The sequence below is a fragment of the Astyanax mexicanus genome, chromosome 25 (genome assembly GCF_023375975.1).
Source record: "Astyanax mexicanus isolate ESR-SI-001 chromosome 25, AstMex3_surface, whole genome shotgun sequence".
Classification (NCBI taxonomy): Eukaryota; Metazoa; Chordata; class Actinopteri; order Characiformes; family Acestrorhamphidae; genus Astyanax; species Astyanax mexicanus.
This window is the reverse complement of record NC_064432.1, coordinates 13,837,817-13,865,737: the sequence shown is the minus strand read 5'-3', so window position 1 is coordinate 13,865,737 and position 27,921 is coordinate 13,837,817. Positions and strand designations below refer to the sequence as shown.

Below are 27,921 nucleotides of genomic sequence, written 5' to 3'. Positions count from 1 at the left end.
ATAACTATCAAAGAAATTCCATAAACTCATTATGTTGACTCAGTTTCCCAGCAGCCTCTGGCTCAGAACTACAATGACTACAGAGGATCACGTGACTCTCAAGTGCTCTACATCACCCAGCTATTGACTGGCTAATCATTTCCACCTGGTCTAGCCAGTATAAATACTCCCTGCTGCTCACTGCTTACTGGATATTTTGTGTACCGAACTCTGCTTGCTTGCTGACTACTCTTAGGTATGTTTTTATTTACTGCTGCCCTTCTGGTTATTAATCTGCCTGTTTTGGGCTATTCTTATTTGATAAACCCTGGTAATAAACCTTTGTTTTCTAACCAGCGTTTGTCTCCTCTGGCCCTGGTCTACGTTACAAATGCTCTTACTGCAAAATAAAGAATAAACATCATCGCATCTTTATCTTTTGTGTTTTGTTCTTTTATTAGTAATAAACAAACTAATAATATGTAGTGCCCTGTTGGATCTTTTGGAAACCTCTTGGAGGTTTTTTGACGTGGTATTTCAGTATCAAAGTCAAATGTCAGAATTTCGGTGTTGTGACAAAACAAAAGTGAAAAGTGCACACTTTATGAAAGTTCATAACTAATCCATTCCGACATGCACAAGTGAACTATTCTGATGAAACTCTGTGCTGAGTTGGGTCCAATATTCAGTCTCCCCATCCCCAGTTACGTTACAGGTGCTGACAACACTCAGCTTCCTGGAAACTGGCAACTCGTTACAAACAGAACCAGCAGACTGGTCGGGGATGTCCCAGTCATCTTTGAGCCACATGATGCTGTTGCAATTTACAGCAAGAGCCGCTTTTCCTAATGTAATCTGAGCGATCGGCTGCACACACACTGCTATAAAGCACCGTCTGAGGAGGAATTTGCTCTTGCACGGTGGCCTGGATCAAGCCAAGATTCATAAAACAGTAAAATTATTAGTTCTGGATCAACACCTAAAGTGTTAATTTAACACTACTTTGGAGCATAAATGATATATGGTCCCACTCTACCAAGAGTAAAAATAACACTAATAGCAGTGTTAAATATTCAGTGTTAATATAACACTGTGCAGTGTACCATTTACTCATGCTGGTGTTGTTCATTAGTGTTATAGCAACAACTAAAGAGTTCATTTTTACACCATTTTGAGTATATATGGTCCCACACTACAAAAAGTAAATATCACACTATTAAAGTGTTAAACTTAGCATTAATAACACTAAATAGTGAAAATGAAATAAAATAAAGACAAAAACCTATCCTTTTTTATTATTCAGGTTCTTGGTATTTTTATTTAAAATGCTTCACATTTAAACACATTTATAGATATATAATTCAAGTTGCAGTAGGATACAACAGAAGTAATATCGAACGCAGCGCAAAACTTACCTATTGCGTAGTTTAAGGTGGACCAGAAAAAAATCCACCTTAAATGGTAGCTACAGAAGTTATCTAGCTAGCCTACATGCTGGGACTTCAAACACCAGAATTTAACAATCGTGTCATTTAGCTAGATAGCTAACGTTGGTTTCCTGAAAAAACATTTAAATTTCACTTCAGCTAGCTAGTTAACTTTAGGTTGTTCTTGTGATAAGTTGCTTGGTTAGCTAACCTAGCTTTTTTGGCAAGAGGTTCCTCATTTAACTCAAGTTAAATCTAGCTAACGCTACGTCAGCTGTTTCTGGATCACACTTTCCCCGCATTTTTGTTTAAATTGTAAGAAGTCTTCCGCCTCACGTCAGCTAGCTGAGCAAGTTTAGTTGTTTAAGAGAATGTAGGTTAACTATTCTCATTAGTTAGCTTGGCTAGCCAGTTTATTGTGAAAATGTTCCCGTTTTACCTCAGCTAGCGTTAGTTAACTAACTAACTAACTAAAGGGTATTCTTTGACTGTATTTCTACAAATGGCACCAGGTAGCCCAAAAAAGATTCCACAGAATTAATGGAAATGCATTTAAACAATATTTAGGATAAAAAAAACACATGATAAAAAATACATGGTAAAACAATACAAAATATATTTAATATATCTACTTATCAAATTTGTAGGGAAGCCCATTTCCGCCACCTGATAAAAAATTAAAATAATCAAGCAATTTCTTTTATTATTATTATTACGTAAAACCATATTCAGACATGACATTATCATTCACACACTCATATATATACACACACACACACACACACCGATGCACAGACAAAAACTATATATTAAAAATTTTATATTTTGAGATACACTACCGTTCAAAAGTTTGGGGTCACATTGAAACGTCCTTATTTTTGAAGGAAAAGCACTGTACTTTTCAATGAAGATAACTTTAAACTAGTCCTAACTTTAAACAAATACACTCTGTACATTGCTAATGTGGTAAATGACTATTCTAGCTGCAAATGTCTGGTTTTGGTGCAATATCTACATAGGTGTATAGAGGCCCATTTCCAGCAACTATCACTTCAGTGTTCTAATGGTACAATGTGTTTGCTCATTGGCTCAGAAGGCTAATTGATGATTAGAAAACCCTTGTGCAATCATGTTCACACACCTGAAAAGAGTCTAGCTCATTACAGAAGCTACAAAACTGACCTTCCTTTGAGCAGATTGAGTTTCTGGAGCATCACATTTGTGGGGTCAATTAAACGCTCAAAATGGCCAGAAAGAACTTTCATCTGAAACTCGACAGTCTATTCTTGTTCTTAGAAATGAAGGCTATTCCATGCGAGAAATTGCTAAGAAATTGAAGATTTCCTACAACGGACAGCACAAACAGGCTCTAACCAGAGTAGAAAAAGAAGTGGGAGGCCGCGTTGCACAACTAAGCAAGAAGATAAGTACATTAGAGTCTCTAGTTTGAGAAACAGACGCCTCACAGGTCCCCAACTGGCATCTTCATTAAATAGTACCCGCAAAACACCAGTGTCAACATCTACAGTGAAGAGGCGGCTGCGGGATTTTGGGCTTCAGGGCAGAGTGGCAAAGAAAAAGCCATATCTGAGACTGGCTAATAAAAGAAAAAGATTAAGATGGGCAAAATAACACAGACATTGGACAGAGGAAGACTGGAAAGTGTTGTGGACGGATGAATCCAAGTTTGAGGTGTTTGGATCACAAAGAAGAACGTTTGTGAGACGCAGAACAAATGAAAAGATGCTGGAAGAATGCCTGACGCCATCTGTTAAGCATGGTGGAGGTAATGTGATGGTCTGGGGTTGCTTTGGTGCTGGTAAAGTGGGAGATTTGTACAGGGTAAAAGGGATTCTGAATAAGGAAGGCTATCACTCCATTTTGCAACGCCATGCCATACCCAGTGGACAGTGCCTGATCGGAGCCAATTTCGTCCTACAACAGGACAATGACCCTAAACACACCTCCACATTGTGCAAGAACTATTTACAGCAGAAGCAGGCAGCTGGTATTCTATTGGTAATGGAGTGGCCAGCGCAGTCACCAGATCTGAACCCCATTGAGCTGTTGTGGGAGCAGCTTGACCGTATGGTACGCCAGAAGTGCCCATCCAACCAATCCAACTTGTGGGAGCTGCTTCTAGAAGCGTGGGGTGCAATTTCTCCAGCTTACCTCAACAAATTAACAGCTAGAATGCCAAAAGTGTGCAATGCTGTAATTGCTGCAAATGGAGGATTCTGTGATGAAAGCAAAGTTTGATGTAAAAACAATGTTATTTCAAATACAAATCATTATTTCTAACCTTGTCAATGTCTTGACTCTATTTTCTATTCATTTCACAACATATGGTGGTGAATAAGTGTGACTTTTCATGGAAAACACAAAATTGTTTGAGTGACCCCAAACTTTTGAACGGTAGTGTACTATCTAATTATTTTGATATACAAAGTCATTATTTTAAGAAACTATCACAATATTTTGAGATAGTAAGTCATTATTTTGAGATACTATCTGTGGCTCTGACTGTGCTGTATGTTTTATATGTTATATGTGTGTCACCACTTGAATAATAAGGCCGAACAGCGATGTGGAACAAAATTAGCCAACTCTTTATTATTACAGCAGAACACAGTTCACTCCCAACTCTCACTGCTGTCTTACTCTACCCTCTCTCTACTCTTCTCTCTTCACCCACTCAGCGCCCCCTAGTGGTTCACTTAGTATTTCAAAATAATGAGATAGTATCTCAATATAATGATTTACTATCTCAAAATAATGACCTAGTATGTCAAAATATTGAGATAGCAGTTTACTTAATAATAATTATAAAAATGTGCTGGACTATTTTTTTTAGGTGGCGGGAATAGGCTTCCATATATTGGAGAGTTTGAGGGAAAAAGACACACCTGTTGGTATCTATCTGTGAATCATGAATAAAATACCAGCTGATGAGCTTTGAGTGTAGTAAAATTTGGAGGCGGAGCTTGTGAGACAGAATGAAACTGGCAGGAGTTGAAATCTGTTAACTCTGGCAAATAGTTCCAACTTTTTGTGAATTGTAACACTGAGAGTTGTTAGGAGAACACCCAGGGAGTCAAAAAATATGTTTACACTGTGATTTTAACACTATAGATTTTACTGTGTACATCCTAACAAACAGCATGGTTGAGATAAGATTACGAGCTGGCAGTGTGTGTGATGGGTGGCTTCTTGGTAAGCAACTCATTTAAAGCATTTAAATGAAAGAAAGCATTTAACATTTTCAGCTCAGAATAATTCATTTAAAACATGGGTAACTGTTAAATTACTTAGGAGGCAGCAACTACATACTCAAGATGTGGCTGATGACCCACCTTTGCGATACTCCTGTATCAGCCAGAGGGGATGTGGAGTCCTGCACACTGTTGGAGGTGGTGGAGCAACCAGCGGACCCAGAGCCAGGACCAAATATTGCTTAGCCTAACCCAGGTGCCATATAATTAAAGGAACAAACCATAGCTACAGTATAAAAAGGTAAGAGACAGCATTCACTTTTTAACCAATTTCTTTTATTGAGTGGCTGATGCTAGTGAGCGCATCACTGATATTTGATAAGGTGTGTATTAATTGCTCTGATGCTCCTCACAATCTCCTCCTGTGACTGCAGTACAGCATGAGTCAGGACCCGACCTGTGGGCTGAGATTCAGCACTGGACGTGGAGGCTGCAGAAACACCAGACACACTGGGGACAGCTATCAGGGCACATATGGGCTCAGCTGGTGAGGACTGTGTGTGTGCCAATGGATGCTGCTGTGTAGAAATATATAACCAACCAACGTAGCCTTCTTACGGGCAGCTATTAAAAAATAAATAAAATAAAATATATAGTGAACTATACCCGGTATCCAGGGTGACATCAGTGTCTTCTTTACCTGCTGACACCACGCCAGAGAGGAGCACGTCGCCCACAACAGCCACCAACCTTTGCTGAAATGGTGTGAGCTCCTCCACCCCGGTTCTGCTGCCTGTCCTTTCTTCATGGGCAGAAGTTTGTTTCTTTACGCCGGACCATTTCTTTTTCATGTTCATTACAGATCAATTTTTCATTAATTCATTTGTTCCTCAGTTAAATTTATTCGAGTTGTACAGTTTACAGACAAACCAAGTCTCCCTGAAGCTGCGGGAGTCTCCTGCATTTCAGTAGCGGCTCCCTGATGCCCGCGAGTCACATATAATCTCCCGGAATTCAGAACGAGTGCCCCACAAACACGCACACAGGCCACAGACTTCTTTTCTCTAATCGCGTGTGGGAAGGAGAGAGAGAAAACAGAGAGGGTTCTGATTGGCCTGTTCTCTGCAAAGAGTCTGTGAGACAGCCAATCAGTTTTTAGTGTGGACGGGCAGTGTTTTTCCCCTCCCGGACGGGATTTGTTAAGAGAGTGAGAGAAAGCAGATCATGGCGGAGGCAATATTAATAATTATTGTAATATGATATGAAATGTTTTTGATGTTGTGCAATTTTTTGTGATATTGTAACTGTCAATTTTTGTCAAATAAGGGCTTTAAAAAAAAAAAAAAAAAGAAAGAAAGCAGAGGCAGGGCCTTCCAAAAAGACAAATGTTAACTCATTTTACCTCTGAATACTTTAAATACTACAAAATTAATTAATATAAAAGTAAAGTTTCATTATCCTTTGGTGTGTGTGCAAGTTTTTTTTGTTTTTTTGTCTGAGTTTAAAACACTCTCTAAGCGAAAAGTGATGTATGTGATTGATTTACAGCACTAAAATTAACAGCTGTTACCTCACTTCTGTCAGTTATGTTAGAATTTTTCCTAATTTATCCATTTTACCTTAAATGCAGCAGCAGATACATTTAGAGTAAAAAAATCTATCCAATTCAATCAATGTATTACTTCATAATAAATGTAGAGCCTCATCATCATTGTGTTTTTGATTGTGTCTGCAGTAACCACACTTGAGGATACTTTCAAAATTCCTAGAATTCTTCTTTTCGGATTGACTAACCATCATATTTTCTTAAAGTATTTTTTTAAAGTATTTATTTAGTTGAGTAGTTGTTGCTTCTCATAATCTGGATTAGAACATTACACTAATATTCACTATTAACTGTATATCTGTAACTCTACCTCTTTACTACTTTACAACTGATGCTCTCAAACACATTAAGAGACAAGAAATTCAAGTAATTAATGAATCTACAGTGCAGACTGATACTGTACAGTTATTTTAATAACTATGTAATAATGTTAAATCACTTCAAATGAAGACACATCCAAGGAAAGCAAAACAAGTTCTGGTACAAAACTTTTTTTTAATTTTTCTATTGTTAAATCTGCAAAACATCTAGAAAAATATACAACAAAATGCTTAACCGCACAACAACGAACAAATTTCGTTTCTTTTTTTGGAGGGGAAAAAAACAGAACGTAAAAGAACAAAAGAATATTCACATTTTTTCTCCTTTATCGATAAAACCACATTCGTCTGGTATTCCGTTTTCCTGCGCGGGTTACGCGGGGTGTGCGTGTGCAGGGGGGCGGGGTCAGGCGTCTCCACAGTAGCCCGAGTCGTTGGAGAGCTGGGAGTTGGAGCTGCGGTTGCTGGAGGAGTTCCAGATGTCCAGGTTCATGTGGGGGCCGAAGGGGTTGAAGCTGGAGTAATGTTTGGTGGGGCAGGGGGCTCCTGGCTCGCGGCTGAAGGGTGTGTTGAGGGTTGTATGTGTTGTGTGAGGTGTGTGAGGGGTGTGTGGGGTGTGAGGTGTGTGTGGCGAGACGGGGGCCGAGCGCTCGGGCTGGAAGTGGCTCTGATAGGGTTCACTCTGGGGTGTCCAGATAGAGCCGAACAGACTGGAGGAGATGGGCGAGAGACTGCGAGTGCCTGAGAAAAAGGGCTGAGAGAGAGAGAGAGAGCAAAAACAAAAGCAGCATTTATAACCTCGCATCAGTCTATAAATCATTCATTAAATACCGTATTTTCAGATTAAATGGCGCATTTTAAGCAACATTTGTAAGGAACAAGGGTGTCGCCATGTTTTCCTTCCAATAGTAAAGATGGGGGAAGCGCCTAAATAAACATGTTCAAAAGGTCGGTGTTTCAACATGTTGAAAAGGTCGGTGTCTAAAGCCTGTAAAATTTCAAATGTTTACAGGCTGAAAGGAGACCCCTGGTGGCATGAGCGTCAACAGCAGAAAGTGTTGTGCTTTATTTGTGTTTAGGACTTGTGTAAAAAATCTAATGATGTTTTAGGTTGTATTTATGCAGAAATATAGAAAATTCTAAAGCTGTAAAGCTAAGCGTGTTAGAGAAGCTCACCTTGCTGCCCACACAGCTGGTCATGTCCCAGGATGAGGCCACTTCTTGAACGGCGTCCTCGCTCCAGCCGGACTGCTGGCCGTGGGCCGCGAGTTCTTGGCACGAGAAGCTATTTTGGTAATTACCGTTACCTGCGATCAACAAAAACATCACCCTCATTTTTTATTCAGAAGATGGAGAGAAAAGCTGAAGGAAATTTAGAGGGAGGAAGAGAAAGAGACTCTCACCAGGTAAAACGTAGCTGTTCTGAGGGCAGTAGGAGTATGGGTTACTGCACTGACTGGCTGAGTTATTCCAGGGGAAACTTCTAAACACACAAAACAACACAAATTCATATAGTCAGATATAGGCCTGTCACGATAAGTTATCAACTTATATGATCATTTTTTAAATCGTTGAATCATTTACAGTAGTCCAGTCCGAATGGACTTTGTTTTAAAGTTCCCATTTACAGCACAACCATCCAGCCAAATTTTCAGAGCTGAATATTGAATATGAATATTGTTCCCCCAGAGAGATCCTGCCTCAACCCCACACAGTAAACATGCTGGTGTTCCTTACTTGGAATTGGTCTGACAGTTAAAATACATACTAGTTTGGGTTTTATTGCACATATATGATCAGAAAAAAAAATCTACAAGTGCCTTTGAGTATGTCCAGAGTTACCAAAAAAAAAAGTTGATTTAATGCAAATATTACTTGAATATATTTGTTGTTACTTAATGTCATCCTTTTGCATGCTTAATTTTGTTATAAAGGTCTGTTAAATATTTAGTGCAGTTCAGTTTTCTTTATTTCTTTTGTTTTATTTATATAGGATATTAAAATATTGGAAGCCCAATGTCTGTTTTTAATAATAAAATGTTAAAATGGTGTAATAGTATTTTTATGCTAGTATATTATTACTGTGGCTTATTGCCTTTTTTTTCTTTTTTTCTAATTTTCCCCAATTTCTCCCCAATTTACACAGCCAATTACCCAACCCACTCATTAGGACTCCTCCTATCACTTGTGAAGCCCCAACACTCGGAGGAAAGCACAGCGGCTCGGCTCAGATACATCAGCTCACAGATGCCCTGTGCTGCAGACATCACCATACGAGTGATGTGGGGAGAGAGCTCGATCTACTCACCCAGAGGGAGCAGCCAGAGGGAGAACCTGCAACCTCCTGCTCATAGGGCCCAACTCCTGAAACAACCCTACACCATAATCATAATGATCCCCCCTCTACCAAACTTTACACTCAGCACAATGCAGTCAAGCAGACAAGTAATCAGCCGTTCCCCTGGCAACAAAAAAAAACCCAAGACAAAGAAGCATGATTGGTCAATCCAGAGTACACGTCTCCACTGCTCTAGAGTCCGGTGATGATGTGCTTTACACTAGTGCATTGCGTTTCTTGAGTCTTTCTACGCTCTACTGTTTGTAATCTAATCTGAAGCTACATGAAGTTTGGAGGACTGTAGTGACGGATTCTGCAGAAAGTTGGCACACTATATAGTGTGGAAATTTCAGGACTGGACTTGTTGCATGTTGTTGGTTTGAGCTCAGGGATTTGTAGATTGGTGAGTGAATAATTTTTTAAATACTGTATTCACAGACAGAATTAATGAAGAACAGAGTGGTCCAGTCTTACCCGCTGAATGGGCTGGGGGCGGAGCTTTGTGACACTACGTTGAGGGGGTCGGGCATGCTGTACCTAAAGCCATTGGTCAGAGGAACTGAGGGAGGAGCCCACATCTCTTCCTGAACGTACGCACTGCTGGGGTCTGAGGAAAACAAAATATGAATACATTAGTACAGAATTAAAACATGTCATAAACATATCAGTTCTGTATACCAGTCAAAAGTTTGGACACAAACTCAGTATTTTAAATACTATCATTATTTTAAAATGCTCTGTATTGCAGATTAATACTAAACTCACCCAAACTATGAACAAAATCATCTGGAATTACCTTTTTTCATTTTGAGACCTCCTCCTGACTGTGATTGGTCCTAATCATTACATACTTTATAATAAGATGTACCCCTGATTATGATTGGTGTGTATCACTCCATCAACTTACTATTGGACCTCCCCATGACTGCAATTGGTCCTTATCGAGACGTCCTGATCTTGATTAGTCCTTTTCACTTCCTCCATCGTTTTTGAGATCTCCCTTTAACTGTGACCAGTTCTTATTGAGACCTCCCCTTCACTGGGATTGGTCCAAATCACCACCTCCCTTGCTTTGGACCTCCCTCTGACTCTGATTGTTTCTTATCTCTTCCTCCTTTGCTAATGGACCTACATCTTACTGTGATTGGTTCTTACTGAGACCTCTCCCTCATTGTGATTGGTCCTAATCATAACATACTTTATTATAGGACCTCCCCCTGACTTTGATTGGTTCTTATTGAGACCTCACCCTGACAGTGATTGGTTTGTATCAGTTTCTACCTTACTATGGGACCTCCCTCGGACTGTAATTGGTCCTTATAACTACCTTCCTTATTTTAGGACCGCCTTCCGACTCTGATTGTTGCTTATCTGTTTCTCCCTTGCTACTGATCCTCTCTTACTATGGAAAAACCCTCTGACTGTAATTTTTCTGTTTTTTATTGCTTCCTCCTTTGCTAATGAATCTACGTCTTACCATGATTGGTTCTTATTGAGACCTGACCCTGATTGTGATTGGTTCATATCAGTTCCTCCCTTGTTATGGAACCTCCCTTTGACTGTGATTGATCCTTATCAGTTCCTCCCTTGCTACTGGTCCTCCTTTTAACTGTGACTGATTATTATTGAGACCTCTTGCTAATTTTGATTGGTCCCCTTTTTTTGTGATCTCCCTCTGTCTCTGATTGGTTCTTAATTGCTTCCTCCCTTTGACTGTGATTGGTTCTTATCAAGATATCCTTTGTTATGAGCCCTTAATCTGACTGTGATTGGTCCTAATCATTACATATTTTAATATGGGTCCTCAGTCTGACTATGATTGGTCCTTATCATAATCTCCCTTGTTATGGGACCTCCTCCTGATCGTCTTTAATGAATAGTATAAAAATCAGGACATCAGGACGTTTCTTTATCTGGCTGAGAAATAAACATTGATCATGAGTAGAGTAATCACCTGAGGCTCGGTCTAGTCCTGCAGCCACATCAGCAAAGCTGGGGGGCAGAGCGTCTGAGCTTTTCTCCTCCATAAATAGATTATTCATGCTGTGAACACAAGAAAACAAAACAGGTTATTCACAAAAAAAAGGATCTGTATTTCCACAGTTTCCCTTCTTACCCAAATTCAGTCACCTAGATTAACCTGGGCTCTGAGGTACATTATGACTAATGACATGCTGAACTCATCATCTCACTCTCTACTTCTATGATTGAGAAAGTGGGTAATAGTAATAGTAAATGTGATTCTGGATCTTCTGATACATATTGTATATACAGTATGTGTGATGTAAGGCGTTGCTCGCTGATGTACCTCTGAGTTTTGGAGCTGCAGTTGGCTGGGTGGTAGCCCTCTCGCTCTGCTGGATATACACTGTACTGAGCGGGATCTCCTGCAGGAATTAATACAGGTTAAACAAAAGAACGACCTGAGTTACAACAGCCTTCCGAAAAGCACTTTAACCATTCAACAAAAAAAAATTATATATGTCTACCATTTTCCAATCGGGCCACCTTTCTATGTGTTTGTTCTCTCTGCATGTGATTGAATCAATTAATCAATTCTGAATTTGGATATTCTAAATTTTGGAATATTATGAAAATATAAGCCAAATAATTATATAAAAGTGTGTTTTGGCACTAAATATACTTGATATAACACAGTGGATCAACACCAGCAGGTGACATGTCTCTCCAAATCATCACTGATTGGTGGAAACTTCACACTAGACCTCGAGCAGTTTGGACTGTGTGTCTCTCCACTCTTCCTCCAGACTCTGCTCCCTTGATTTACAAATGAAATGTAAAATTTACTGATGATCAGTGATGGTTTGGAGAGACATGTCATCTGCTGGTGTTGATCCACTGTGTTTTATTATCAAGTCCAAAGTCAGTGCAGCTTTGTTTTCCCTCAAAATCTTACACTTCATGCTTTCCTCTGCTGAGAACTTTTATGGAGATGCGGATTTCATTTTCCAGCAGGATTTGGCACACTGCTAAATGTACCAATTGGTCTTATTATATAATATTCTAATTCTGAGACTCTGATTTTTAGGATTTATCATTGGCTGTAAGCCATAATCATCAACAATAAAATAAATAAATGCTTAAAATAGATCAATCTGTGTTTAATACATCTATATAATGTATGAGTTTCACATTTTCAACTGAATTACTGAATTAAAAATGTAACTTTTCATTGATATTCAATTTTTTTAAGATGCACTAGTAGATTCGTACTTGGTTGTAAAGAAATACATCTCTAATAATAATAATAATTATGATGATGATGATGATAATATTCAGTGTGTCTCTTACGTTTCCTGTTGCTGCAGTGAGCTCTGTTGGGGTCTTTTTCTCCCTCAATACTGCTGGTGCTGCTCCAGCTGCCCCAGGACCCCCGGCTGGCCCGAACGCTGCCCGAGGAACTGCCCGAGTCAGAGCCGGACTCCCACTGCCTCCGCTCCGGAACCTTCCTCCGCACACGACCCGCACACACACCTGATACCACACACACACAATATTGTTGTATTTTTTCTTGATACTGACTTCTATCTTCTCAACCAGACATAGTAAATAGGGGCAGCTCCAGATGTATTACTCAGCACCAAAGCAGATCCTGTTCAGGGATTTGACCTTTGACCCAAGATCCTAACAATAGGTTATCTTATTAACTTATTAACTCCAGAGCAGAACTGACACAGGAAATGCTTTGACTGGTAAACTGACAATAATTTGAATATTATATTCTACAATATTATACTACTATTAATGAGAATACGCTGTACATGCTGTCTATAGGAATGTACCAAACCGAGAGCCATAATTTCATTATACTGTGTACCTGTACCTGTAATGACAATAAAAGCCTCTTGAATTGTTTTTGCTTGAATCTAGTCTTACTTTAGTTTTTTTGACATTTTGCTTTTTTATAAGAAATTTTACTAAGAAATATTTGCTTAGCCCATTTGGCAGATTATTTTTTACTTAATATAAACAAATTAATCTAAATTTTGAATATGTTTCTAGCTTCTACAGTGGATATTCCTCACCGTTCTGTTTGATGTCCACCACCGGTGCTGATGCTGCTGCTTTGGGGATCTCCAGCCTCATGCTAACGGCGTAGTTCCGGTTTTTGCCAGAGTTTCGAGCATCTCTGCCCTCAGCCTCCCTTTCGCTCTCCGTCACCATGACAACGCTGTTCTGAAGGAGCCTGCGTAAACACCAGCATCACACGACATACGGAAATAAGCAACCGTGATACTTCTTTAATACAGGGCTGCGCCGATCAGTCGACATAATCTATAATGCAGATTTTAACAATTAGTTCTTTTTTCTATCTGTGTGAGGATGCCCCAGAGGTGCTCAATTAGGGTTAAGTGAGTTGAATAAGTTGAATTCAGCACTGTTCTAGATAGGGCTGAGACAAAATATCAATATTGCAATATACCATATTGCTTTCAGTTGCGATACATTATGAAAATGTGTTATTAAATATCAATATGTTTTAAGTTGCTGCTGCATTACTCCACATGGTGGCGCTATAATCTAATGAATAGGGATAATAAATCTGTGGTAAAGAATTTTTTATTATTTTGGAATATTTCACAAAATCACTCTCACATAGAGAGATTTCACCAGCTCTATTTTTTCAGAATAAGCCGTTTAAGGGCTCTGTCACTTATGTTAGCATTAGCGTTAGCTTGTGCTTAATGGCAAAACATGAACAAGCTAGTTCATGCTTAACTGTGATAAAAGCACAAAACTATCTTGCCGTGAACAGTATATACAGATCCCTCCCTCAGAAGAAGTCTGTTGGTTGATCCTGCTGTGTACTGAGGTTCTCAACCAGCAGATTGAAATTGGTGTTTTTTTTTTCAATTAGAAGATCAAGTGACTCCAAGCGGCTCATAGAAGCAAATGATAGCTAGATGAACTGAGTTTTGCATAACAGATATTACATAAAATCCCCTTTAATAAGTCTAGCCTGAAATAGCAACACTCCCCCTCACTTACCCAGGCACTGTTTCTGCTGTTCTTCTTCGGCTTTTGACAAAGATTTTCTTGGCTTTGTTGCTGGAGGAGGAGGAAGATCCTCCCAATTCATAGTCCTTCTCAACTCTCTTCTTCTGAGAGCTTTCACTCTCTCTCTGCTAAAAAAAAAAAGGGACAAAACTTAATATTATTATGTAAAAGAAAACAGCAGTCAAAGGAACACATTTTTATGCTTTGATAAATTGATAAATGAGACACGGAATATGATTAATTTTAATAGCAGCATTATAAGCATTATAATGTTGGGCTGTCGTATGGTTGAGCTGTGGAATAATGAGACGGACAGCATGCATGTTTTTAAGATTAAAGCAGCACGTTTTTTCATTTTAAATTAAAAGCAGTAGTGTTCCTGGGTGAGGAGAGGGCGAAACATTATTATAATAAATATTGGGTTCAGTATGTTTTTGCTACCATTCTTGCAGAGCCACATATAATCATTCTAAAAACAGGGAGGTCTGGTAAGTCACAGGACCCTTTTTCTGGATACAGCAGTGTTTGTTGGTTATCTTACCTTCAATAATTACTAGACATTATAATGTTAAGCTGTAATATGGTTGAGCTTTGGAATAATGAGAAGGACAGCATGCATGTTTTTAAGATTAAAGCAGCAGTCCTTAAGCTCCACTGACTGAATACAACCTAGAAAGACATCAACAGTCAGACGTTCATCGCAATCTTGGCATTCAATTGTTAATACAGGTGTCCAGGAGGCTGTGCCTTCAAAATATCAATCCACCAAAATCAGAGCTCATCTGGCTCTCAAAGGAATGATAAGCAGGTGACACTCTGACTGGTTTATTTTTTTACATTACGCCCGAAATCTCCACACCCATGATTAATTGTTTCGAGCCGAGTAAAGCAGTACTTTTCTCGTCGTTGTGATAGCAAAGACACACTGATATGCCATAAATTAAGCTGCACAGTGCATGATCTTCATCAACATCGAGTAATTTTACACATATTGTTGCATTTTCTAATTAAAATGTGTGTTAACATGAGCTTTACTCTACCTCCATGTCTGCGTTTTCCCTTTTTTCCTCATCCCTCTTTCTGCTGCACCTGTTTTCCATCTCTCCATCCATTGGCTGAGGCACTTGATTGGCCACAATGATTTCAGGGAATCCAGGAAGTGTTTCCATGGGAAACATATGGTTTGGCGAGGGCTTCTCCTCCCTGACGGGGGCGCTGTAGAGCTCCTTCTTCTCGGCGTGGAGGAGGTCCTCGTGGTTGTTGTTGTTGTTGCAGATGTCCGGGTCCTGCTCAAACGCTCGCTCCTCGCGCTCCTCGTCTGTCGGCGGGTTGAAGGTGCCGGTGTTAGCCGCTACGCTAGCCGACGCCGAGCTGCTCTTATAGCGGCTGTACAGGAAGGAGACTTTGTGTGTTTGTTTCTTCTGAGGCTGGGAGGAGCCTCCTGAACCTTTCTTAGAGGAAGACTGAGAACGAACGGTCCCATTGGCTACTGCCGTGGAGCCCCGCCCCTTTCCTTTGTCAGAGGTGTGGCACGTGTCGGAGTAGCTTTTGCAGCTGCCTTTGCCTCTACTGGAGGAGAAAAATAATGAATATTATATATAGTGACAACTTATAGGAAACACCAAACTGTAATTAGTACTACTGTTACAGAACTACATTAAGTTTTAATACAATATATTTAAATATTCTAGTATACATTAATAATGTGAAATATCAACATGTGCAACACATGTGTAACTGATGCAGATATTGATGTAAATATTTTCTACAGATCTCCTGACTGTTTGAATATTATTTTTTATACTGTATTTTTCACACTATAAGACACACTTAAAATCCTTTAATTTTCCCAAAAATCATCAGTGTGCCTTACAACCCCTAACCCCGAGTAGCAATGCAGGAGCAGCAGCATTAGCATTAGCCGTTAACCATGCTAGCACTTTTGCCGTTCAGAGGTGAGCATATTGGACTGTAGTCTGCGTGTTCACCATGTTAAAACAAGCTACATGTGACGAACCTCTAGCTAATAGCGCCCTGGCGTACCGGAACAATCAGGGTTCCTCAATGTAGCGATGTCAGGTGGCATTAGCCGCTAAACACTAGCGGTTAGCCGCTAATGCTAATACTCTAGCCTTAGTGCTGGAGACATTCAGGAATCTGGAAGCTTACTTTAAATAAATGGAAGTGCTTTACTCACTTAAATAAACAGTTTTCTTCATTTAACTTTAAAAAAAGTCTTTTTTTTTACAGTTTTGTTTAATTAGCTTAGCTTTACTGTACTTAATTACATAGTTCACATACTCATATCCTTACAGATATGGAATATTAGATCATTTCTATCTACTTTTAGGACTTATGTGAAAATCTGATGATGTTTTAGATCATATTTATCCACAAATGTAGATAAACATAGAAAAGATTTACCAAGGTTTAATCACTGCTGTATATGGTTTCACATTTGTGGGCATGGTTTACCTGGCGCTGTTTGAGGAGCTGTGATTGGCTGAGCCGTTCTCTCGGGGGGCGGAGTTATGGTTGCTGCGTGGTGTTGGGGTGGAGAACTCGCGCAGGATGTACTGAGCCTGGTGAAACGCCATGAGACACACTCCGGCCAATGAGAAGCTAAAACACACAGAACAGCACAGAGTTACATTAAACCCTGATAACTCTGATATAAACTTTATTTACCAGAGAGAAACACAAACTGCACCCATCAGAGCAACAGAGACACTGCAGAATGCAGCTACTTTTTCAAAATAGTGCTATTTCTTTAGTTAAAATTTGAGAACAATGCTAATTCTGTAGCTTTAATTTCAGAACAGTGCTATTTTTTTAGATACAATTTTTACAACATGGCTAATTATATAGCTGCAATTTTAGAATAATGCTAATTTTGTAGCTACAATTTAAGAACAATGCTAATGCAAATATTTAAGAATTATGCTAATTTTGTAGCTTTAATTTTAGAACAAACCTAATTCTGTAGCTACAAGTTTACAACAATGCTAATTCTGTAGCTACAAGTTTACAACAATGCTAATTCTGTAGCTACAATTTAAGAACAGTGCTCATTCTTTAAATACAATTTGATAACACTGCTAATCTGTAGCTACAATTTTAAAACAATGCTAATTTTGTAGCTACAATTTGAGAACAATACTAATTCTGTAGCTAAAATTTGATAATGCTAATTCTGTAGCTACAATTTAAATCAAAGATAAAATTTCAGGACAATGCTAATTCTGTAGCTACAATTTAGGAACAATGCTAATTGTGTTACAATTCCAGAACAATGCCAATTCTACAGCTACAGTTCCAGAACAATTGAAATATGTAGCTTTTACAATTTTAAAGCAATTTTACTTCTTTAGCTAAAATTTAAGAATAATGCAAATTCTGTAGCTACAATTTTAGAACAAAGTTCATTTTCTAGCTACAATTGTGTTCATATTTAATTTTATCACTGCTGTTATTTCCTTTTGGCTTCTTGTTGGTGTGTTTTTTTATAATTTATTTTTTTAGAAAAATAAATGTATATTTACAAATGAAAAACTTTAATGTGAAGATCAGACGCAATAATAATAATAAGGAGATAAAGTCTGACCAGGTGAAGACGAGAGTGATGACCCAGAAAGACTCCTCCCAGCTAGGTCCGGGCACCACCTGGGCGCAGAGCGGCAGCATGTGGTGGGGTAGCGTTACATTGAGGGTGAAGGGGAAGGCAGAACCTCGCGCTGTGATCAGAGTCAGATCTCTAATTACCCACGAGGAAGTGAAGTCTGGAGTAAACCTGCAGAAAACAACACAGAACAAAAGCGTTTAACACGTTTTCACTGAACACAAATGTTAAGGTAGGTGATGCATGTTTAATTTCTTTTTAAACGGGTGATTAATGGAGTTCAACACGCTTGAAGAAGAGCACTAACCACCAACTGTAACAGATTATATATATGTGTTATATATATGTGGTCTAGCATTGCTTGTTCTGGCTACTGCGCTTTCGCAGATCTCCATATCTAGGTGGGTCCAGGAGAGTGTGCTAGTGTAGAAGCATTGACCTGCCTAGATCTGTGAAATCGCAGAAGCCAGAACAGCGGAAAAGTGATTTTTTTTTTTTTTTGTGCATTTTTGAGCCAAACGCTACAAACTTTTGATGAATTTTTTGTCAGATTTTATCAGTGATTTTAGAATATAGTGTTGAATTGGTAATTAGACTTGAAGTTTAAAGTATTTTGGTCTCTCTCCTTTCAAAGCAAGGAAGTAACTCTGGTTAAAGAGATGTATAACAATATAACAAGATCATATCATATCATGATACATTTCTTTATTGTATCAACAATATGTTATAATAAGCATATTATGAATATCAAAAGGCTAAAAGAACTTTAGGGTTTAAAAAATCCTGTTGAATTTTATGGAGATTTCATTTTCCAGCAGGATTTGGCACACTGCCCACATTGCCAAAAGTACCAATTGTTCCAACTGATTTTTGGGTTTTCATTGGCTGTAAACCATAATCATCAACAATAAAACAGATCACATATAGTTTAAAATAGAGTTTTATATATTAGAACGAATAACTTTTCAATGATACTATAATGTTTTGAGATGCACTAGTATTTAAAAATGTATTTGAAAAGCAGTTTTTTTTAGGAATTTGTAACTTGAGGATGCATTGTGTCTGACAGAATACTGCAATAAACACGGTCTTAAAAACGTGTAATAAGATGATATATATATTATATTGGTAAAAATTCTGACACGATAAAAAATACTTTTAATTGTTTGCCGTTTGCATGCATTAAATATGCTACACTTTAATATTGTGCTAGACTTGTGTTGTTATATTACTTTGTTTTTGTTATAGTTTTTATTTTGCTACAGTATTAAAATGTTATACATTTATACATTAGAATTATATTGTATTGAATAAATGAAGTAATATATAATACATTTTGCCATATCGTCCAGCCCTAGCTCACAGAGTGACTAGTTGCCTATGAAACCTCTGAGTGCACTAAATTTTAGTGAACTGGAAAAACACTGCTTTTAGCTACAGTGCTGAATTTCACTACAGGAAATGTTTATTCATTTTAACCTTTCAGTTTCTGATCATCACTAGAAAACCTTTGATTGTTTTAACTGAGTTTATCCTTTCTCTTCCATTTTCATTGTTCTAACTTTTATTTATTTATTTTTGTATTTTGATTCTTATGATCTCAGTTCATAATATTCATTTCATTATTTCTTATCGTTCTCATCATTTTATTTTATCATTTCATTTTACTATTAAGATTTTTACTTTATTTTGTGTTTTATAAATTCTTTACTTTTTACGGTCATTTTATTTAGCTTTTCCTATTTGTTATATGTATATTTCATTCGTCTATATTAAATGTGTTTATTTAAAATTTGTATTTCTTTCTTTTTATTTTTCCTATTTCTAATTTCTTATATAATGTTTTTTTTATGTAATTCAGTGTGAAAATAAAAGATAATTGATTGAATTATGAGAGAAAAGAATAGACATTAGTTTTTTTTCTAGAACCAAAAAATGAAACAAAAGAGCATCATCTTTTTAATCATCATCGAACGTATATAATTTCAGCTGCACAGTATTCACCACGACAGTGTTTGTGTTAATCACATTAATACAGGGAAGTGTGATGTGTAGAAGTGCAGACGTACGCGATGGTGATCTCAGAGGAGGAGTTGTAGTCCACGCTGAAGGATCTGCATGGCAGCACCTCGAAGCCGAAGCCCTGGCACTTATAGCCGTTAATGTTCATGGACATGACTGTTAGCGGCAGCTCTCCAGCATTCTCCACCTTAAAACTCTTCTGAATAGCGAACAGGGGCTTAGTGTGACTCCGCAACCCTGAGATACACAGAAAAACCAGTTCAGGATACACCGCGTTATCCCAACTCTACAGAGAAAAGACCACCAGTATTACCAGATCCCATCTAATAACGACACAAACACTGTAGAGAACTCTGTAACTACTAAAAGTAGAAGTTGTTTTCTTTAGAGAAATTACAGATGAAGTCAGAGAGCGGTGAGTTCTGTTTCCTACACCTTCAAAAGAGAAACTGGAGAAAACTGCTACAGGAAGACGTCTGGCTGACCCACATGGAAACAGCAGCTTTAGCTTTTAGCTCAGATTAACACGATAAAGAACTGAGTCTCAGTTTCAGCAGAGAAGAGAAGAATTAGAATTAGAGTTATTCTGACAGGAATAGAAAAACTGCAGTAATAAAGTTATTAATAATAAAGATAAAAATAAAATAATAAAGCAGCTTGTACTGGACAACTAAAAATTAGAGATGAGTAGTCTAAAATATTTGACCTTTAATATATCCTGAATATATTCATACATTAAAACAGAGTTCATGATAAAAAGTACCGCATTTTTCACATTATACGGCGCATTTTATGCGGCACTAGTAAGGAACAGGGGTGACAGCATGTTTCCCTTTCTAATTCATCAGATCTCACCGCTAAGCTGAGTAAACAATTACTATTGTATGTGCTTTGGGGTTGTTTGTCACTACCAGCTTTGATGATCTAGAGACTTTAAAGATTTTTCCTCCGTTCTTCTTTATAAAACAGCTGAAGAACAGTCAATGGAATTTAGTACTTTAGGACTTTAACTGGATCATTCTAACACATGAATATTCTCTGATCTAAATCATTCCACTGTAGCTCTGTTTAGCTGTATGTTTAGGGTCATCGTCTTGCTGGAAGGTCTCAAGTCTTTTACAGCCTCCAACTTCTTCCAGGATTGTCCTGAATTTATTTATCTCCATCCATCTTCCCATCAACTCTGATCAGCTTCCTAAATCTGTCCCTGCTGAAGAAAAGCCTCCCCACAGCATGATGCTGCCACCACCATGTTTCACAGTGGGGATCAGGGTGTGTTCAGGGTGATGAGCAGCGTTTCTTTTCCTCCACATAAAGAGCTTTTTTACATTTAGATCTGAGAACAGAACTTCTCCACAACTTTATCTTTGACTTGTCCGGTGAGTTTTTTGGTCTTCATGATGCTGTTTGTTCACTAGTGTTCTCTACAAACTGCTGAGGTCTTCACAGAACAGCTGTATTTATACTGAAACTAAATTACACACAGCTGGATTAACTCTATTAACTCATTAAATAATTTCTAAACGTTGTTGATTGCACTGGATTTTATTTAGGGGTTTTAGAGTAAAGGGGGCTGAATACTTTTGCACAACACACTTTTGTGTATCATTTTTGTTCCACTTCACTATTATGCAATACTAGGATTTTAAAGGCACCTTAAAGTGCGAAAAATACAGTAAGCAAATGATCTCTTTTGTTTAAAGAGTTCATGTTTAAACATGTTTAAAGCTCTAAATGCATAAAAAAAGAATTTATGCATTAATAAAATGCTTTTGATTGGCTGTTAAATATGAGTGTAGGTCTCACCGTCTCTGCATTCCATCAGGGTGGACTGAGGGACGTTAAAGCGGAGTGAAGCTCCAGCTCCCGGAAGTTTCCCCCCAACACGCAGGAGCTCCTTCGCCCCAAAGCCCTTCACCAGAACCAGGTCAAACACCGTCAGATTATTCCTGAACACAAGAGTTTATAACCCTGCTGTTACTGTTATTATAACACTCATAACAACTCAGAGCAATTAAAGATACAACAATCCAGATCATTCCTGAACACAAGAGTTTATAAACCTGCTGTTACTGATATTATAAAACTCATAACAACTCAAAGCAATCAAAGATATAACAATCCAGCAGCTACAGCTTTAAAAGAACACTAATCTGTAGCTACAAATTTACAACAATGCTAATTCTGTAACTACAAAAGCAAAACAACGCCAATTCTGTAACTCCAATTTAAGAATAATGCTATTTCTGTAGCTAACATTTTATCACAATGCTAATTCTGTAGCTGCAAGTTTAGAACAATGCTAATTCTGTAACTCCAATTTAAGAATAATGCTATTTCTGTAGCTAACATTTTATCACAATGCTAATTCTGTAGCTGCAAGTTTAGAACAATGCTAATTCTGTAGCTACAATTTCAGAACAATGCTAATTCTGTAGCTACAATTTAGAACAATGTTAATTCTGTAGCTACAATTTAGAACAATGCTAAATCTGTAGCTAAAATTTCAGAACAATGCTAATTCTGTAGCTACAATTTTAGAACAATGTTAATTCTGTAGCTACAATTAAAGAACAATGCTTATTCTGTAGCTACAATTTCAGAACAATGCTAAATCTGTAGCTACAATTAAAGAACAATGCTAAATCTGTAGCTACAATTTAAGAACAATGTTAATTCTGTAGCTACAATTTCAGAACAATGCTAATTCTATAGCGCCAATTTTAGAGCAATGCTAATTCTGTAGCTACAATTTTATAAAACTAATTCTGTGCTACAATTTTAAAACAATGCTAATTCTGTAGCTACAATTTTAAAACAATGCTAATTCTGTAGCTACAATTTTAGAACAATGCTAATTATGTAGCTACAATTTTAGAACAATGCTAATTATGTAGCTACAATTTCAAAACAATGCTAATTCTGCAGCTACAATATGACATTAAACATTAGCAAAAATATCACAAAATTACTGAAGACTGCTGTGTTGATTTGAAGATCACGGTACCTGATGAGGATCATGGAGGTGACGGGTTTGTGTTCAGATGGTTTAAACACCACAGAAACACTTTTCGACTCCCACGGCTGCAGAACCACCCTCTGCACCCCGCCGCCCCCTCTGTAACTCCCAGCAGACTGACCACAACAAAAACACACATATTAAACATTCACACTTTAATCACTATTATTATTTTACTATACATTTACAAATCTATCACTATACAACTACACTAACAGCATTCATTTTTGTGCTCTATTTGACTGTAATATTGACTTTTTTGGTAGTAATACAGAAAAAAATTAAGAACAATAGCAAAAAAAATGCAAAAGCATTTTTTTGTTAAATAATTAAATGAACACAGAAAAAAGTTAATTTGTGATTCTTCAACTTTTTACTTTCTACTGATTTCAATCTGAAATTATATATTTTTTCTTTTATATTTGTTAATTCGTTGAATTAATATTAAATTCCATATAAGAATCCAAATTTATGCACAGTTCACAATCCAATACAGAAAAAACCTGCCTCCGTAGGTTAAGTCTTAAAGTGGATAGAACTGTGCAGATTTTTTTCTATTTATAGGTATATATTTGAGTAAAATAAACATTGTTGTTTTATTCTATAAACTACAGACAACATTTCTCCCAAATTCCAAATAAAAATATTGTCATTTAGAGCATTTATTTGCAGAAAATGAGAAATGTCTGAAATAACAAAAAAGATGCAGAGCTTTCACACCTCAAATAATGCAAAGAAAACAACAAGTTCATATTCATAAAGTTTTAAGAGTTCAGAAATCTATATTTGGTGGAATAACCCTGGTTTTTAATCACAGTTTTCATGCATCTTGGCATGTTCTCCTCCACCAGTCTTACACACTGCTTTTGGATAACTTTATGCTGCTTTCCTCCTGATGCAAAAATTCAAGCAGTTCAGTTTGGTTTGATGGCTTGTGATCATCCATCTTCCTCTTGATTATATTCCAGAGGTTTTCAATGTGGTAAAATCAAAGAAACTGAGTATTTTTATTTTTTTTAAGTGCTCTCTTATTTTTTTCAGACCTGTATATTATAAATCTTTTTTCTTCATTGAGGTTTTACTTTGCGAACATTAAACATTTATTACAACAAAAAATATGTAAACATTAAAGATTTTAATAAACATTTTACTGTTAACAGTTGTAATTATTTTATATTTTTAACACAACAGAGCAGCTCCAACTCTTTTAAAATGTATGTAAACATATGTATGCATGTTAACTCAAAAAGTATTGCATATTTTATTCACTACATTGATTGACTACTGCAAGCAGCCGTTATATTGGTTACTTGCTTATCGTCAATTATTCTCATTTATTATGAAAATCCTCAAGTTGTAAATATCTTAAGTAAATTACGATTGCTAAGCGCAAATTTCTTCTTCATATCTTAAAAACTTTTTTCCATCATAGTGGAAAAGCACTAATTCTCATTGCTAATCACTGATTAATTGATTCGTTTGAAAAGGACTTTTTAAATAAATAAATAAATAAAAGAGAAAAGAGAGAATAAGGTTTGTATGTAAATTGCAAAGCTTAAGCTTATAACTCACCTTATAATCAGCAGCAAAGAGAGAAAACTCGGTTGTAGTGATGTTCACTGAGAGGGGACTGATGTTAAACCTGAGCAAAAGAGGAATGAATCACAAAATCACAAATATATTTTTACATTTAATCACAGATATCAACAGCCTAATGTAAATGCCACAAGCTGCATTGCTTTTCCTCACTAACATGCAGAATATGATCCAGAATGAAATGCAAAACCACTATTACATTATATTTCAATGCACTTAATCTCTTTACTAAAAAAAAATACACAAGAGAACCTGACCTGATCCGAGGACCGACCCGAGGAATGTGGTGGGAAATCTCAATTTCGGGTCGCTCCTCGGGTCAGGTCGGGTTCTCTTGTGTATTGTTTTGTCGGGCTCCAGAAAATAGTCTGAGATGTAGGCATTTGTTTTTAAATTCTATTTTTATTTTATATAAAGCTCTGGTGTGATAATCACAATGTTGCTAAGTAACCAATTTTTATTGTTTACGAAAACGAACGAAATAACGAAAATTGAATGTGAAAAAACATTTGTGTTAACTGAATCTAATAAAACCAATAATTAAAAAAAAAAAGGTAACTAACTGGAACTGTATTTTGTGTTTATAAAACTAACTAAAACGAACTGAAATTACTGATAGAATTTCCCTTATTTTTGTGTTTAATTTATTTATAAGCGCTTTTGTACAGCAGAGTTGTATAGTGGGCGGTGTTGTGCCGATTCTGTTCGCAAAGCGGAGTCGGATTCAGCGGGGAGTCAGATTCGGCACAACAGCTGCAGCGTGACAGAAAACAGTGAGAAACTGCAGAATTCTGTTTGGGATTAGAATATGAGCTCGAGGTAGATGAAAGAGAAACAGGAGATTCAGTATGTGAGAACATTTACCTGTGAGTAGCTCATACACCAGAACACGCAAATCTCTCCCTCTCTCTCTCTCTTTCTGTCTCTCTCTCTCTTTCTTTCTCTCTCTCTTGTTTTTTAGATTGATCTTTCTGATGTGTGAAAACTAATAAAAACTAGCAAGCCCAATCTAAAAACAAATCAAAACTTACTGAACTGTAGGAGAAAAAAATAAAAACAAAATAAAATTAACTAATGAAAAATTAAAAATTTAATAACCACGTAGCTCTGGACGCATGTGAACTCCGACATGTCCGCGTTTGACTTGCAGCACTGTGTGTAGCTGTTCTTAAAAATCATTTAAATTAAATAATAGTTCTATGCTTCTATGTTACAGTGTTAATTAACATAATTCTGATTATATTTCGCTCATTCAAACAGCCCGAAAACAGCCAGTTTATGGGGCGGATCGGGTCAGGCTCATTATGACAATTTTTGGTTCGGGTTAGGTCAGGCTCGGGCAGAACGTGCACAGGCTCGGGCTGGGTCGGGTCGGATTTTTTCGGCCCAATCTAAGCTCTACTGTGTAACGCTGTGAATGTTGAAAGGCAAATCACAATGCACAGGATTACAGTTCGTCTAGGAGCAGCGCGGTATTCATGTGAAAATGAAATGCAATCAATCTCCAAATAGAACCCACTCAGAGTAACCAGTCAGAGCAAAACTTAAAATAAAGAGAAGCATCACATAAAAAAATTAGCCAAACACAACCACACCACCCCACTGTGCGGACCCGGGCTCAGATCATTTCCACACCCGGCATGGTCCAAACCAGCGAACGCTACTCTGGACTAGGGGTGTGTCATATCGTATCGTACGCAATAAGATGGTCAACATTTTTGAATATGGTGAACGATATTATACCCTGAAATATGGCGCCATATCACACACCCCTAATTATCACATCAGGGTACTACTTTTTTATCAAAAGAAAACATCACACTGTTCACATTTCTCATTATATATCTACTAGAGGCAGATTATATTAGTCCAGTATCATTTATTTTACTTTAATCCTGGATATATTTAGATATATGGAGTGCATTATTATAAGTATCCTGACATTATGGATCATTGACTTCTGTCAGATTGAAATCTGATAAAATTGTATTTATATATATATATATATATCTAGACTAATGGAGCTCCCACTGTTTTGTGAACTTTCTGCGCTGAGACTAAATCCATATGTTTTTTTTTTTTTACTGACTGTTTTCCTAAAATAAGAAAAAAAATCAAAAATCTGAATACATCAACTTCACATCAATATCACGGTACATCACAATACCGTAGTGTGAATTGTGAGTCCTGTATCGTAATACATATCATATTGTCAAGTTGTTGCCAATACACAGCCTTAATCTATTGTGTGTGTGTGTGTGTGTGTGTGTGTTTTCAAACCATTTGGTAAGCAGGTCTAAGGCCTCCAGAGGGGCTGGATATGAAGAGAGGGTTCTGATCTCCACAGAAACTACAGAACCAGTCGGGTTCTTCAGAGTAAAGTTCTTAATCTGGAACACAGAGACACAGTGTGAACAGGAGTATTCAAATCTAGATAAATATCATATTGTTATATAATAATACAGTAAAAGGAATTACTGTGTTTTTCTGACTATACCCTGTACTTAAAATCCTTTCATTTTCCCAAAAATCACCAGAGCTCCTGATAATCCGGTGCTCCTTATGTATGAATTCTACCAGTCAGGTATTAAGGAGCAGTAAAGTCACTCTACTGAAGTACAGAGTTATACAGGAGTTTCAGTTTAGTTCTCCAGCACTAAGGCTGGGTGCAGCAGTATTAGCATTTGCCGCTAACCGCAGCGCTAGCTCTTTCACCGCTCAGAGGTAAGTATTTTGAACTGTAGACAAAGCGTTAGCTGATATCGCCCTGCGGGTGACCGCAACACTCAAGGTTCCTCAGTCTAGCCCTATCGTGCGGCATTTACGTCCCACTAGCACTGCTGCTGGTTAGCGGCTAATGCTAACGCTTCTGCACCGAGCCTTAGTGCTGGAAAACCTTGACTGAAAATTCACACTTAGTCAAACTACTAGAAAACTAAGTTTACTGTAAACAAACAGAAGTGCTTTATTGACCCAAATAAACAGTTTTTAGGAGAGAAATCTGTGTAGATAAACATTCAGCGCTTGTTATATATATATATATATATATATATATATATATATATATATATATATATATATATATTATATTTAAAAAAAAAAAAAAAAAATATATATATATATATATATATATTTTTTTTTTTTAAGAATTACAGTTTTGTTTACACTATTATTACTGTCTCCTCTCATAAATACATGGAAACACCAGCATTTAAATCATGATTTAATTATCACAGAATATTGAAATAATACCTTGCTCTCATTGACGGGTGTAGCTCCAAAATCTAGAGAGGTAGAAGGATCTGCAGGAAGTCTGGGCCACCTACACACACACACACAATCACAACAATATTCTGTGATTGACTGCAATTAATCTCAGTTTTTATAGTAGATATTTAAATGTTAATAAAATAAAAAATGTAAGAAATGTAAAACATAATTATATTTATTTTTCTGGTGTCTAAAATTAAAATACTCTTTTAGTATATACTCGTATGTTTGATGGGAGATAAAATAAAACCATGTGGCACTAAAATAAAGAATGCATGATAAATTGAATAGAGGAAACTTTTTTTACTCTATTATAAATATCTCAGCTTGGTTGTAAGGATTTCTAAATTAGTATAAAGTATAAAAGAGCATTTTCACACCTGTAGTAGTAGTTTTTACGTTTCTATGATCTGAGTTCTATGACTTGATGAGTTTGTTTGTTTATTTGGAGCGTTTCTCCCTCTGCTTGGTTTGGTTTCACACAGGCATAAATA

General features: G+C 37.1%; 1 protein-coding gene across 5 annotated transcripts in view; it reads right to left on the bottom strand.

Moving 5' to 3' along the window:
* Positions 1 to 27,921, bottom strand: part of tmem131l (transmembrane 131 like) — a 97,119-nt gene that overhangs the window by 7,130 nt on the left and 62,068 nt on the right. For 2 of the 5 annotated variants that reach the window (XM_022667220.2, XM_022667222.2), the window contains exons 17-34: positions 27,410 to 27,479; positions 26,438 to 26,547; positions 24,134 to 24,203; positions 22,550 to 22,677; positions 21,349 to 21,491; positions 19,590 to 19,779; positions 17,506 to 17,691; positions 16,377 to 16,523; positions 14,942 to 15,470; positions 13,893 to 14,029; positions 12,929 to 13,089; positions 12,195 to 12,377; positions 11,191 to 11,269; positions 10,837 to 10,925; positions 9,357 to 9,489; positions 7,948 to 8,027; positions 7,721 to 7,851; positions 6,700 to 7,298 (exon numbers count right to left, since the gene is read on the bottom strand). In XM_022667220.2, coding sequence (XP_022522941.2) covers positions 6,951 to 7,298; positions 7,721 to 7,851; positions 7,948 to 8,027; positions 9,357 to 9,489; positions 10,837 to 10,925; positions 11,191 to 11,269; positions 12,195 to 12,377; positions 12,929 to 13,089; positions 13,893 to 14,029; positions 14,942 to 15,470; positions 16,377 to 16,523; positions 17,506 to 17,691; positions 19,590 to 19,779; positions 21,349 to 21,491; positions 22,550 to 22,677; positions 24,134 to 24,203; positions 26,438 to 26,547; positions 27,410 to 27,479 — 2,914 coding nt within the window. In that variant the 3' untranslated portion in view covers positions 6,700 to 6,950. Of the gene's footprint in view, positions 1 to 6,699; positions 7,299 to 7,720; positions 7,852 to 7,947; positions 8,028 to 9,356; positions 9,490 to 10,836; positions 10,926 to 11,190; positions 11,270 to 12,194; positions 12,378 to 12,928; positions 13,090 to 13,892; positions 14,030 to 14,941; positions 15,471 to 16,376; positions 16,524 to 17,505; positions 17,692 to 19,589; positions 19,780 to 21,348; positions 21,492 to 22,549; positions 22,678 to 24,133; positions 24,204 to 26,437; positions 26,548 to 27,409; positions 27,480 to 27,921 lie in introns of those variants that run through there. The other 3 variants (XM_022667223.2, XM_049472558.1, XM_049472557.1) reach the window with 3 other exon arrangements.